The sequence below is a fragment of the Oncorhynchus mykiss genome, chromosome 12 (genome assembly GCF_013265735.2).
Source record: "Oncorhynchus mykiss isolate Arlee chromosome 12, USDA_OmykA_1.1, whole genome shotgun sequence".
Taxonomy (NCBI): domain Eukaryota; kingdom Metazoa; phylum Chordata; class Actinopteri; order Salmoniformes; family Salmonidae; genus Oncorhynchus; species Oncorhynchus mykiss.
This window is the reverse complement of record NC_048576.1, coordinates 24,048,328-24,059,394: the sequence shown is the minus strand read 5'-3', so window position 1 is coordinate 24,059,394 and position 11,067 is coordinate 24,048,328. Positions and strand designations below refer to the sequence as shown.

General features: G+C 42.7%; 1 protein-coding gene across 2 annotated transcripts; it reads left to right on the top strand.

Annotated features, from left to right (window-relative positions):
- Positions 1 to 931: 931 nt before the first annotated feature.
- Positions 932 to 9,521, top strand: LOC110537233 (fibroblast growth factor receptor homolog 1-like). 2 transcript variants are annotated; one of them, XM_021623120.2, is made up of 12 exons: positions 932 to 1,046; positions 4,512 to 4,659; positions 4,748 to 4,844; positions 4,982 to 5,234; positions 5,333 to 5,471; positions 6,851 to 6,949; positions 7,062 to 7,222; positions 7,349 to 7,486; positions 7,571 to 7,682; positions 8,144 to 8,243; positions 8,892 to 8,991; positions 9,130 to 9,521. In XM_021623120.2, the coding sequence occupies exons 2-12, from the start codon at positions 4,512 to 4,514 to the stop codon at positions 9,214 to 9,216; spliced, it is 1,434 nt and encodes a 477-aa protein (XP_021478795.2). In that variant the 5' UTR covers positions 932 to 1,046; the 3' UTR covers positions 9,217 to 9,521. The 2 variants fall into 2 exon arrangements, with proteins under 2 accessions (XP_021478795.2, XP_036793140.1); XM_036937245.1 differs by having other exon boundaries at positions 8,892 to 9,174.
- The last annotated feature ends 1,546 nt before the right edge of the window (positions 9,522 to 11,067 follow it).

Sequence of the window (11,067 nt, the reverse complement as noted above, 5' to 3'; positions counted from 1 at the left end):
TGCAATAACCCTTGAGGAAAAACTTAAATGTACATAAATACTTTTGGAAAAAGGATGTATTGGAATATGAACTGTAAAGATCTGCCTTGTATATGAAGTGAATTAGTTTCTGTAACTATTAAAGCAGCCAATGAACTACACAGCCTGTCTCCCTTTTTCTTGTACAGACTTATTCGGAGGCAGGTAGCCTAGTGGTTGGACTAATAACCGAAAGATTACAAGATTGAATCCCAAGCTGACAAGGTAAAAATCTGTTGTTCTGCCCCTGAACAAGGCAGTTAACCCACTGGTCCTAGGCCGTCATTGAAAATAAGAATTTGTTCTTCACTGACTTGCCTAGTTAAATAAAGGTTTTTTTAAAATTTGGAAAATGTCATGTAAATGTATAATGGTCATGACTTAATAACATTGTCATAACTAGCCTAAGCTAGACAATATTCTCAGAATGGTCTGTTGTATAGTAATCCCCAGGAGTTAATAAACCTTAGGACCACATATGTTCGAGAAGCAAAGCTCAAAGAACTGTTGTAGAAGTACTTCCTATGAGGAAACCACAATATAGACACCATGTCGGCCCCCATCCCCCTTAGAGATATGTAACTGTTGGTGAATGTAAACATCAGAGCACTGCAGGGAAATGCCTCCCACCTCATAGCACTCCATGACACACATGCTTGATAACCACAGAGATGACTAAATGGAACTTTTTTTATTTTATTTTTTTACACATGGCCAAATTTCCAGCTTTAACTCTTAATGTTTAATTTAAAACAATAAGTGGCCCGTCATAAAGTGTTAATCAACAGCCACTTCTTTTGTCACCCAAAAGCTCATACTAGTGCATGCTTGTAGGATGACTTGAAAGCTAAATTGTTGCAGCGAGACAGTGGTGCTGAAGACTAAGCTCCTCTTTCCTGTGAGTGAGGGACAACAGGAAGTGAGGTAAAGAACATATGTAGGTGGTCCACAAAGTGATCACAATAGAAAAGATTTCACATGAATTTGGATAGAAGGTGTTTGAATATCTACCTGCATGGGCTCTATGGGTAAGATCTCATCTCTATATCAGCTCAATATAACTAATTAAAAACTAATTATAGCTCTATTCCTACTTCAAATAACATTTTATTGGTCACACATATATTTAACAGACATTGCGGGTGTAGTGAAATGCTTGTGTTCCTAGTTTCAACAGTGCAGTAGTATCTAACAATTCACAACAATACACATATCTAGAAGTAAAGAATGGAATTAAGAAATATATAAATGTTAGGACGAGCAATGTCGGAGTGGGATTGACTAAAATAGAATACAGTATAGACATATAAGATGAGTAAAGCAGTATGTAAACATTATTAAAGTGACTAGTGTTCCAGTATTAAAGTGGCCAGTGATTCCATGGCTATGCTGTCGTGTCTTTGGCATCATTAAAAGTGAAGATTTATTTTATCAAATCAATTCTCTAATTATTATTACGTGATTAAACTAATCATGTAAACCTAATTAACTAGGAAGTCAGGGCACCAAGGAAAATCTTCAGATTACCAAGTTGTAACTCTTCAGATATTTTCATATCTGATCAATTAGTCTTCTACTAATGAATTATTCTTTACCTCACGCCAGTCTCATTCCAAATGTCGTAAATTGTTGGTTATCTCCGCGAACACAACCTTTACTATGAATCATCCATACCCCAATTGGCTTAATCATTTATTTACTAACTAAATAATCACAGAAATAAACAAACAGTAGATAGGTTGCTAACAAGGATAGGGAAGATTCCCCAATGGGCTAAGCCAATATGATGGCTTGGTGGACAAAGGGAAGTGGGTGTGGACAGAAAGAGTGGGAAAGACAAAAGGGATCACTACACACAGTTGATAATTATATTTATTGAAATGCTAATCCTTTGCACATGAACACTAACTCATTCGGGAATAATTGCAATCGATATATATTTACACCCATGTGTCGTCGTGATCTCTTCGCATCCCAGGTTTACATAATTTCTAGCTGCAGACTAGAAATTAGTATCTAAGATTTGCTCTTATTCTGTAGGGATCGGTAGTCTCAGAGTTGAACCATTTCCAGCCGTGTAGCCAATGCTCCACGTGGTATGGTTAGGAATTCAATAACTATTCGCAATCACAGCTCACGCGGGTGGGTTTGCTTAGTCTTGGTACTCAAACCTGTGCCACGTCAGTTTACACAGAGGTACACATGGTCTGAAGAGGATTTCCTTGGGGGGGGGGGGGGGGTTATTCGTAACAGTAGAAAATGCTATGATGCCTGATCATGTCTGTGCTCACGGGGGCGGGCCAATGACTTAGAATTGTATTCCCTTTAAAGTTTAACTATCACATTAAAGGCTTAACATCACATTACATCATTTCACAAATAGTTTCATCTTCAACTCATTCATTTTATACAAGAATTAGATGGAAACATAATTGAGAAATGTGCACATTCAGAGATATACAGTTGAGGACGGAAGTTTACAAACACTTAGGTTGGAGTCATTAAACTCGTTTTTAAACCACTCCACGCTAGGCCAATTGTGCGTCGCCCCACGGACCTCCCGGTCGCGGCCGGTTACGACAGAGCCTGGGCGCGAACCTAAGGACTCTGATGGCACAGCTGGCGCTGCAGTACAGCGCCCTTAACCACTGCGCCACCCGGGAGGCCTTAACATCCGGTGATTTTGCAGAGAGCCACATGAATTTATAGAAATACTCATAATAAACATTGCTAAAACATACAACTTGTGCATGGAATTTTAGATCCACTTCTCCTTAATGCAACCGCTGTGTCAGATTTTTTTTTTAAACTTTACGGAAAAAGAAAACCATGCAATAATCTGAGTACGGCGCTCAGACGACAAATCAAGCCAAACAGATATCCGCCATGTTGGAGTCAACAGAAGTCAGAAAAAACATTATATATATATATATTCACTTACTTTTGATCTTCATCAGAATGCACTCCCAGGAATCCCAGTTCCACAATAAATGTTTGTTTTGTTCGACAATGTCCAACATTTATGTTGAAATATCTCCTTTTGATAGCGCGTTCAATTCACAAATCCAAACTCACGACGCGCGGGCAGGTCCAGGCGAAAGTTCAGAAGAAAAGTCATATATAGAAACATGTCAAACGATGTATAGAATCAATCTTTAGGATGTTTTTAACATAAATCTTCAATAATGTTCCAACCGGGGAATTCCTTTGTCTTTAGAAATGCAATGGAACAGAACTCGCTCTCATGTGAACGTGCAAGACTGAGCTCGTTCCTCTCTGGCAGGCCTCTGACTCAATCCTGTCTCATTCGCTCCCACTTCACAGTAGAAGCCTCAAACAATGTTCTAAATACTGTTGACATCTAGTGGAAGCCTTAGGAAGTGCAATATGACCCCATAGACACTGTGCAGGCTAAGAGTTGAAAAACTACAAACCTCAGATTTCCCACTTCCTGGTAGGATTTTTTCTCCGGTTTTTGCCTGCCATATAAGTTCTGTTATACTCACAGACATCATTCAAACTGTTTTAGAAACTTCAGAGTGTTTTCTATCCAAATCTACTATATGCATATTCTAGCTTTTATGGCTGAGTAGCAGGAAGTTTAATTTGGGCACGCTTTTCATCCAAAATTCCCAACGCTGCCCCCTACCCTAGAGAAGTTAAGTGTCCACGGACCATTCCCACCTTCTCAGAAGTGGACATTTTGTTTAATTTTCCCATTTTGGGGATTTAGGGGTTCGGCCATGTGAAATCCTTTGTTCACTCTGTGGTCTCTCTGCATGAAAAGGGAAAGAGAGTCTCCGCCAGGAATTTACGACCTGAGATGACAGAACCTGGGTGTAGGAGAGACAGAGAGGGGGAAGCCCCGATCTATACCCAGAAAGGGACACGTCATGACAATCTATATAGGGCAGCAGCTACTAAGGTGCAGGGTTGAGTAACCGGGTGGTAGCTGGCTAGTGATGGCTATTTAACAGTCTGATGGCCTTGAGATAGAATATGTTTTTCAGTCTCTTGGTCCCAGCTTTGATGCACCTGTACTGACCTTTGCCTTCTGGATGATAGCGGGTTGAACAGGCCGTGGCTTAGGTGGTTGATGTCCTTAATGATCTTTTTAGCCTTCCTGTGACATTGGGTGCTGTAGGTGTCCTGGAGGGCAGGCAGTGTGCCCCCGGTGATGCGTTGGGCAGACTGCACCACCCTCTGGAGAGCCTTGTGGTTGCTGGTGCCGTATCAGGCAGTGATATAGCCCGACAGGATGCTCTCAATCGTGCACCTGTAAAAGTTTGAGGTTCTTAGGGGCCAAGCCAAATTTCTTCAGCCTCCTGAGGTACACACTGTTTGTGTGGGTAGACCATTTCAGATCATCAGTGATGTGTACGCTGATGAACTTGAAGCTTTCCACCTTCTCCACTGTGGTCCCATCGATGTGGATTGGGACTTTAGAACAACTCCTTGCTCATCATTTCACATTTTTGCTCTTGATTCCTCAGATGAAGGCAATGTGCGCACTCAAAAGAACAATGTCATATGTGAATACAAGCAACAATCACACAGAAACCTCCCTCATCAGCAACGTAACAAGACCTTCAAATATAATACATTATCTTGATAATACATTCTCAACAGATCCTGTAGTAGGTGAGTCATATAATCATATGTCATGTGAGAAGTTTACTGATGCCGGTTTCTCATGCTGTGATGTAACGGTGAATATGTCTTTTCTCAGATGGTGTCAAATTTAATGGGATGTTCTACATTTTAATCGGTATTTCTGGGTTTACTGTTACCATTGTCCTTTTACTGGCCATTCTGTGGACAATGAAGTAAGTTTATAGCTCAACTACTTGTTAACATATCAAACGTGTACCTTTCCTTAATACAGTATCAGCAGCGGATGTGTTTATTCCATACTGGATGCAGTAATATACAGTACAACTAACTTTCTTCATACCCTTTCCAGGTATCGCACTTTGATTCACACCATTCGAGAGCTGAAGGGTGTTGAGGGTCTATTGGGCAGAGCTCCTCCATCCAACCCCCCAGCTCTAAGTCCCCTAACCTTGAGAAAGTGTCTAGTGCGTGAGACTAGAATCCCACTAGAGCTTGTCTCTGTCACTCTGGGACAGGAGTATCAGAACACTAGCTCGCCCACTCCCCTGCTCAGGCAGACAATCGAGTCAGCTTCTAGGTCTCTCTGGAGACCACAGCAAACGGTAAACTCAGGTTAAAGAAAAAGCTACAGGGTAAAATAACATTCTCATACTTAAATCTAGCTGTAGAATGTTGTAACAGCATGGACTTAATTTCCCAGGGTTCCTGCTTCAACACATCAGGGCTGGGCATGCAGCAACTCATCAAAGCAGGGAGGGAAGGGGTGTACTACAAGGCTAAGATGACGCGTGGCACCTGCAAGGGTCACTCCATTGTCACCTGCAAGATGACCAAAGAGGGTAAGGACAAATCCACCAAGCTTACTACTAAACTCAGCTAAAAAAGTAACGTCCCTTTTTCAGGACCCTGTCTTTCAAAGATATTTGGATTTTTACAAATTAACTTCACAGATCTTAATTGTAAAGGCTTTAAACACTGTTTCCCATGCTTGTTCAATGAATCATAAACAATTAATGAACAAGCACCTGTGGAACGGTCGTTAAGACACTAACAGCTTACAGACAGTAGTCAATTAAGGTCACAGTTATGAACACTTAGGACACTAAAGAGGCCTTTCTACTGACTCTGAAAAACACCAAAAGAAAGCTGGCCAGGGTCCCTGCTCACCTGCGTGAACGTGCCTTAGGCATGCTGCAAGGAGGCATGCGGATGTGGCCAGGGCAATAAATTGCAATGTCCATACTGTGAGACGCCTAAGACAGCGCTACAGGGAGACAGGACGGACAGCTGATCGTCCTTGCAGTGGCAGACCACGTGTAACAACATCTCACCAGACATCACCGGCAACAACGTCGCCTATGGGCACAAACCCACCATCACTGGACCAGACAGGACTGGCAAAAAGTGCTCTTCACCGACGAGTCGCGGTTTTCTCTCACCAGAGGTGATTGTCGGATTCGCGTTTATTGTCGAAGGAATAATCGTTACATCGAGGCCTGTACTCTGGAGCGGGATCGATTTGGAGGTGGAGGGTCCGTCATGGTCTGGGACGGTGTGTCACAGCATCATCAGACTGAGCTTGATGTCATTGCAGGCAATCTCAACGCTGTGCGTTATAGGGAAGACATCCTCCTCCCTAATGTGGTAGCCTTCCTGCAGGCTCATCCTGTCATGACCCTCCAGCATGACAATGCCACCAGCCATACTGCTCATTCTGTGCATGATTTCCTGCTAGACAGAAATGTCTTGGTGGAAGAGTAGGGTAACATCTCACAGCAAGAACTGGCAAATCTGTTGCAGTCCATGAGGAGGAGATGCGCTGCAGTACCTAATGCAGCTGGTGGCCACACCAGATACTGACTGTTATTTTTTATTTTGACCCTCCCTTTGTTCATGGACACATTATTCCATTTCTGTTAGTCACTTGTCTGTGGAACTTGTTCAGTTTATGTCTCAGTTGTTGAATCTTGTTATGTTCATACAAATATTTACACATGTTAAGTTTGCTGAAAATAAACAGTTGACAGTTTGAGGACGTTTATTTTTTTGCTGAGTTTATTTAACGTTGTTAGTCAATACCAAAAAGACAATGCACTGTACTCCTCACAATAATACATGTACCAATCACAGCCCTCACCATCAGAGATTTACTGTTTGAAATGCACCCAGGAGCTTATACCTACCAAAACAGTTGATAAGCGTGGTTTGTTCTCGGTAGGGGTTACCCACAGGAGGGTAGCCAGGGAGGTGAACATCATGAGGAAGCTGGGTACCCACAAGAACGTGCTGCAGCTGCTAGACTGGAACATCACACAGGGTAAGAGTCACAGACTCGTTTATTAAGCATTCATTGTTTCTGAAATTTGGACCATGGCAAAAAGTTATACAGTAAGGTGGTGTTGTGTGCGTTTCATTTTCCTTTACTCCAGCTCCTTACATGCTGATCCTGGAGTCGGTGAGCAGTGGGACCCTGCGAAGTTTCCTGCAAGTGAATCAACACCAACTGAGCAGGGACAGTGATCTGCAAAAGCACTTCACCACAGCAGCATATCACATTGCCCATGCAATGAGACACCTGCGCTCTAAAATGGTACATTAGAATCATTTGAAAAATCCATCAACAATGTCATATATTTCACTTTTGTCTGTGGTCACCACACATACATATTTGACTACAGTCCCCATAATCTCTGTTGCACAATGGTTCATACTACAGGTGGTGCACTGTGACCTAGCCCTGAGGAACATCATGGTTAACCATTTCCCCAGAGAGGTGAAGCTGGCGGAGTTTGGACTAGCCCAAGACCTGACTCTTTTGAGCAGCCGTCGCAGCAGCCACAAAGGAAACCACTTGGTGAGGAGGACTGTCTTGGAGTCACCCAGGCGTTGTGACCAGAGCATAATTTAACTTGGCTGTTCTTTTTGGTTCTGTTCGCAGCAAAAGGTGCCCCTGCGTTGGTATCCCCCAGAGTACTTCAGAAACAACTACTACAGCTTCAAAGGGGATGTCTGGGCATTTGGCATTGTGCTGTGGGAGATGCAAACATTTGGTAAAATGGAAAGAGCACCTGAGATTAACTGAGAAAAATGTATTCACTAACGTATTAATAATGAATTTATTTTTTTAGGGGGTAGATCAAATTTAATATTAAAGATAGATTGTAGCTTCCATCAATGTAATTGTCTGCATCATTTCCAATCCCCAATATGTAGTTTTTGTAAATGTATACAGTATCAGTTAAAAATTTGGACACACCTACTCATTCAAGGGTTTTTCTTTATTTTCACTATTTTCTACATTGTAGATGTTTAACTTTGCTGTTTCACAAAAGTTTTGAAAATATATAAATTTTACAGACACAGTATATTTTACATTTGTGATCTTGTTGTTATTAGTCCCACCCTTCAGCTCCATTCAACCCCTCCCATCTAGCTCTTAACACCATCCATACTGGATTTCCATTTGCCATGTATTTTTTAACAGTGCTGTAATGATTCGTCTTAATCTTAGGGACCTTACCATATCCCAACCTGGAGACTTTAGAGTTGGTGGTGCGCTACATCTGCTCTGGACACAGGAACTCAGAACCAGAGACATGTAGGCCAGAGATGTGAGTAATTATCCCCCTTCAGAAACTTTTTTTACATGGAATATTTCCAGGCATATCTGACTGCTCATGTGTATTTGCATGATACTGGTGCGCTAGTAAACTTAGCAAAAGAAAGAAATGTCCCCTTTTCAGAACCCTGTTTTTCAAAGATAATTCATAAAAATCCAAATAACTTCACATATCATTGTAAAGGGTTTAAACACTGTTTCCCAATTAATGAACATGCACCTGTGGAACGGTCATTAAGACACTAACAGCTTACAGACGGTAGGCAATTAGGTCACAGTTATGAAAACTTAGGACACTATAAAGAGGCCTTTCTACTGACTCTGAAAAACACCAAAAGAAAGATGGCCAGGGTCCCTGCTCGTCTGCGTGAACGTGCCTTAGGCATGCTGCAAGGAGGCATGAGGACTGCAGATGTGGCCAGAGCAATAAATTCCAATGTCCTTACTGTGAGAAGCCTAAAACAGCGCTACAGGGAGACAGGATGGACAGCCGATCGTCCTCACAGTGGCAGACCACGTGTAACAGCACCTGCACAGGATCGGTACATCTTAACATCACACCTGCGGGACAGGTACAGGATGGCAACAACAACTGCCTGAGTTACACCAGTGTTTATGCCACATATCCCTTTCCTTCTAGACTGCAGATGATGAAGGACTGCTGGCTGGAGTCCTACACCCAAAGGCCCTCCTTCAACAACATAGTCAGTGTCCTGGAGAACATCCTGGAGGATGATGCAGTGAGTGTGGCGTTTTCAGTTACCGTTCCCCTTGCATCTCCCATCCTTTTCTGTTGTAAAAACGTATTTAAGAGGCAATCTAGGCATGCAAAATGTTACCTTTCCATGCAGTAATTTGTGTTTGTATATTGTCTGCAGGATTACATCAAAGTGAACAACAGACTAGCCAATGTTGGATATGGCGACCAAGATCAAGTCTGCCTTACTCTCCTTCATTACGACTGAATATGTGCAGAGAGGAAGAGGTGAAGCCTCAGTATATAGATCAGCTTTGATATGTGCAAGTTACTTCATGCATAACATGTTTGGATGTGCATGTTTGCAAAATCTGCTTTTTCTTTTACTTAGGGAAGTAGGTCTACTACAATGACATTAAACTGAGTGGACAAAACTTTAGGAACAGGTATTTAATATTAAGTTGCACTTCCCTTTTGCTCTCAGAACAGCCTCAATTCATCGGGGCATCGGGGCAGACTACAAGGTGTCAAAAGCATTCCACATGGATGCTGGCCCATGTTCACTCCAATGCTTCCCACAGTTGTGTCAAGTTGGCTGGATGTCCTTTGGGTGGTGGACCAGTTTTGAAACACATAGGAAACTGTTGAGAGTGAAAAACCCAGCAGTGTTGCAGTTCTTGAGACACTCAAACCGGTGCGCCTGGCACCTACTACCATACCCTGTTCATAGGCACTTAAATATTTTGTCTTGCCCATTCACCCATTCACAGAATAGCACACATACACAATCAATGTCTCACTTGTCAAGGCTTAAAAATCCTTCTTTAACATGTCTTCTCCCATTCAGCTACACTGATTGAAGTGGATTTAACAAGTGAAATCAATCAGATCACAGCTTTCACCTGGTTCAACTCCAGGTGTCATAAATGCATGACCATCCCCTTGTACTGTAAATAAATGGAATTAACTAAAATAATAATAACTGTAGTGACCCTGTGTTTATAAAGGTGGATATCAACTTTGCCACTTCTGCATGTTTTTGTGGCACAGTTTGTGCCATGCAGGGCTACGGGCCAGAAGGTTGAGGATTCGCTGACAACCACAGAAGAGCTCACTCTCCCTGCCTGTTTCGTTACTTCAAGATCAAAGCCGGTTGCAGACAATGATCAGCTAGGGAATCAGATTTTCAACATTTTGATGCCATATTTTATAATATAAAATACACTGCTCAAAAAAATAACGGGAACACTAAAATAACACATCCTAGATCTGAATGAATGAAATGTTCTTATTAAATACTTTTTTCTTTACATAGTTGAATGTGCTGACAACAAAATCACACAAAAATGATCAATGGAAATCAAATGTATCAACCCATGGAGGTCTGGATTTGGAGTCACACTCAAAATTAAAGTGGAAAACCACACTACAGGCTGATCCAACTTTGATGTAATGTCCTTAAAACAAGTCAAAATGAGGCTCAGTAGTGTGTGTGGCCTCCACGTGCCTGTATGACCTCCCTACAATGCCTGGGCATCCTCCTGATGAGGTGGCGGATGGTCTCCTGAGGGATCTCCTCCCAGACCTGGACTAAAGCATCCGCCAACTCCTGGACAGTCTGTGGTAGTCTGTGGTGCAACGTGGCATTGGTGGATGGAGCAAGACATGATGTCCCAGATGTGCTCAATTGGATTCAGGTCTGGGGAACGGGTGGGCCAGTCCATAGCATCAATGCCTTCCTCTTGCAGGAACTGCTGACACACTCCAGACACATGAGGTCTTGCATTAGGATGAACCCAGGGACAACCGCACCAGCATATGGTCTCACAAGGGGTCTGAGGATCTCATCTCAGTACCTAATGGCAGTCAGGCTACCTCTGGCGAGCACATGGAGGGCTGTGCGGCCCCCCCAAAGAAATGCCACCCCACACCATGACTGACCCACCACCAAACCGGTCATGCTGGAAGATGTTGCAGGCAGCAGAACGTTCTCCACGGCGTCTCCAGACTCTGTCACGTCTGTCACATGTGCTCAGTGTGAACCTGCTTTCATCTGTGAAGAGCACAGGGCACCAGTGGCGAATTTGTCAATCTTGGTGTTCTCTGGCAAATGCCAAAC

Excerpts from the sequence above, each read along its gene's own strand:
- LOC110537233 (XM_036937245.1), top strand. The coding sequence starts at position 4,512 with ATGAAGGCAATGTGCGCACTCAAAAGAACAATGTCATATGTGAATACA. Across the intron at positions 4,845-4,981 it reads GCCATTCTGTGGACAATGAA|GTATCGCACTTTGATTCACA; the intron begins GTAAGTTTATAG and ends TACCCTTTCCAG. Across the intron at positions 7,223-7,348 it reads GACACCTGCGCTCTAAAATG|GTGGTGCACTGTGACCTAGC; the intron begins GTACATTAGAAT and ends TTCATACTACAG.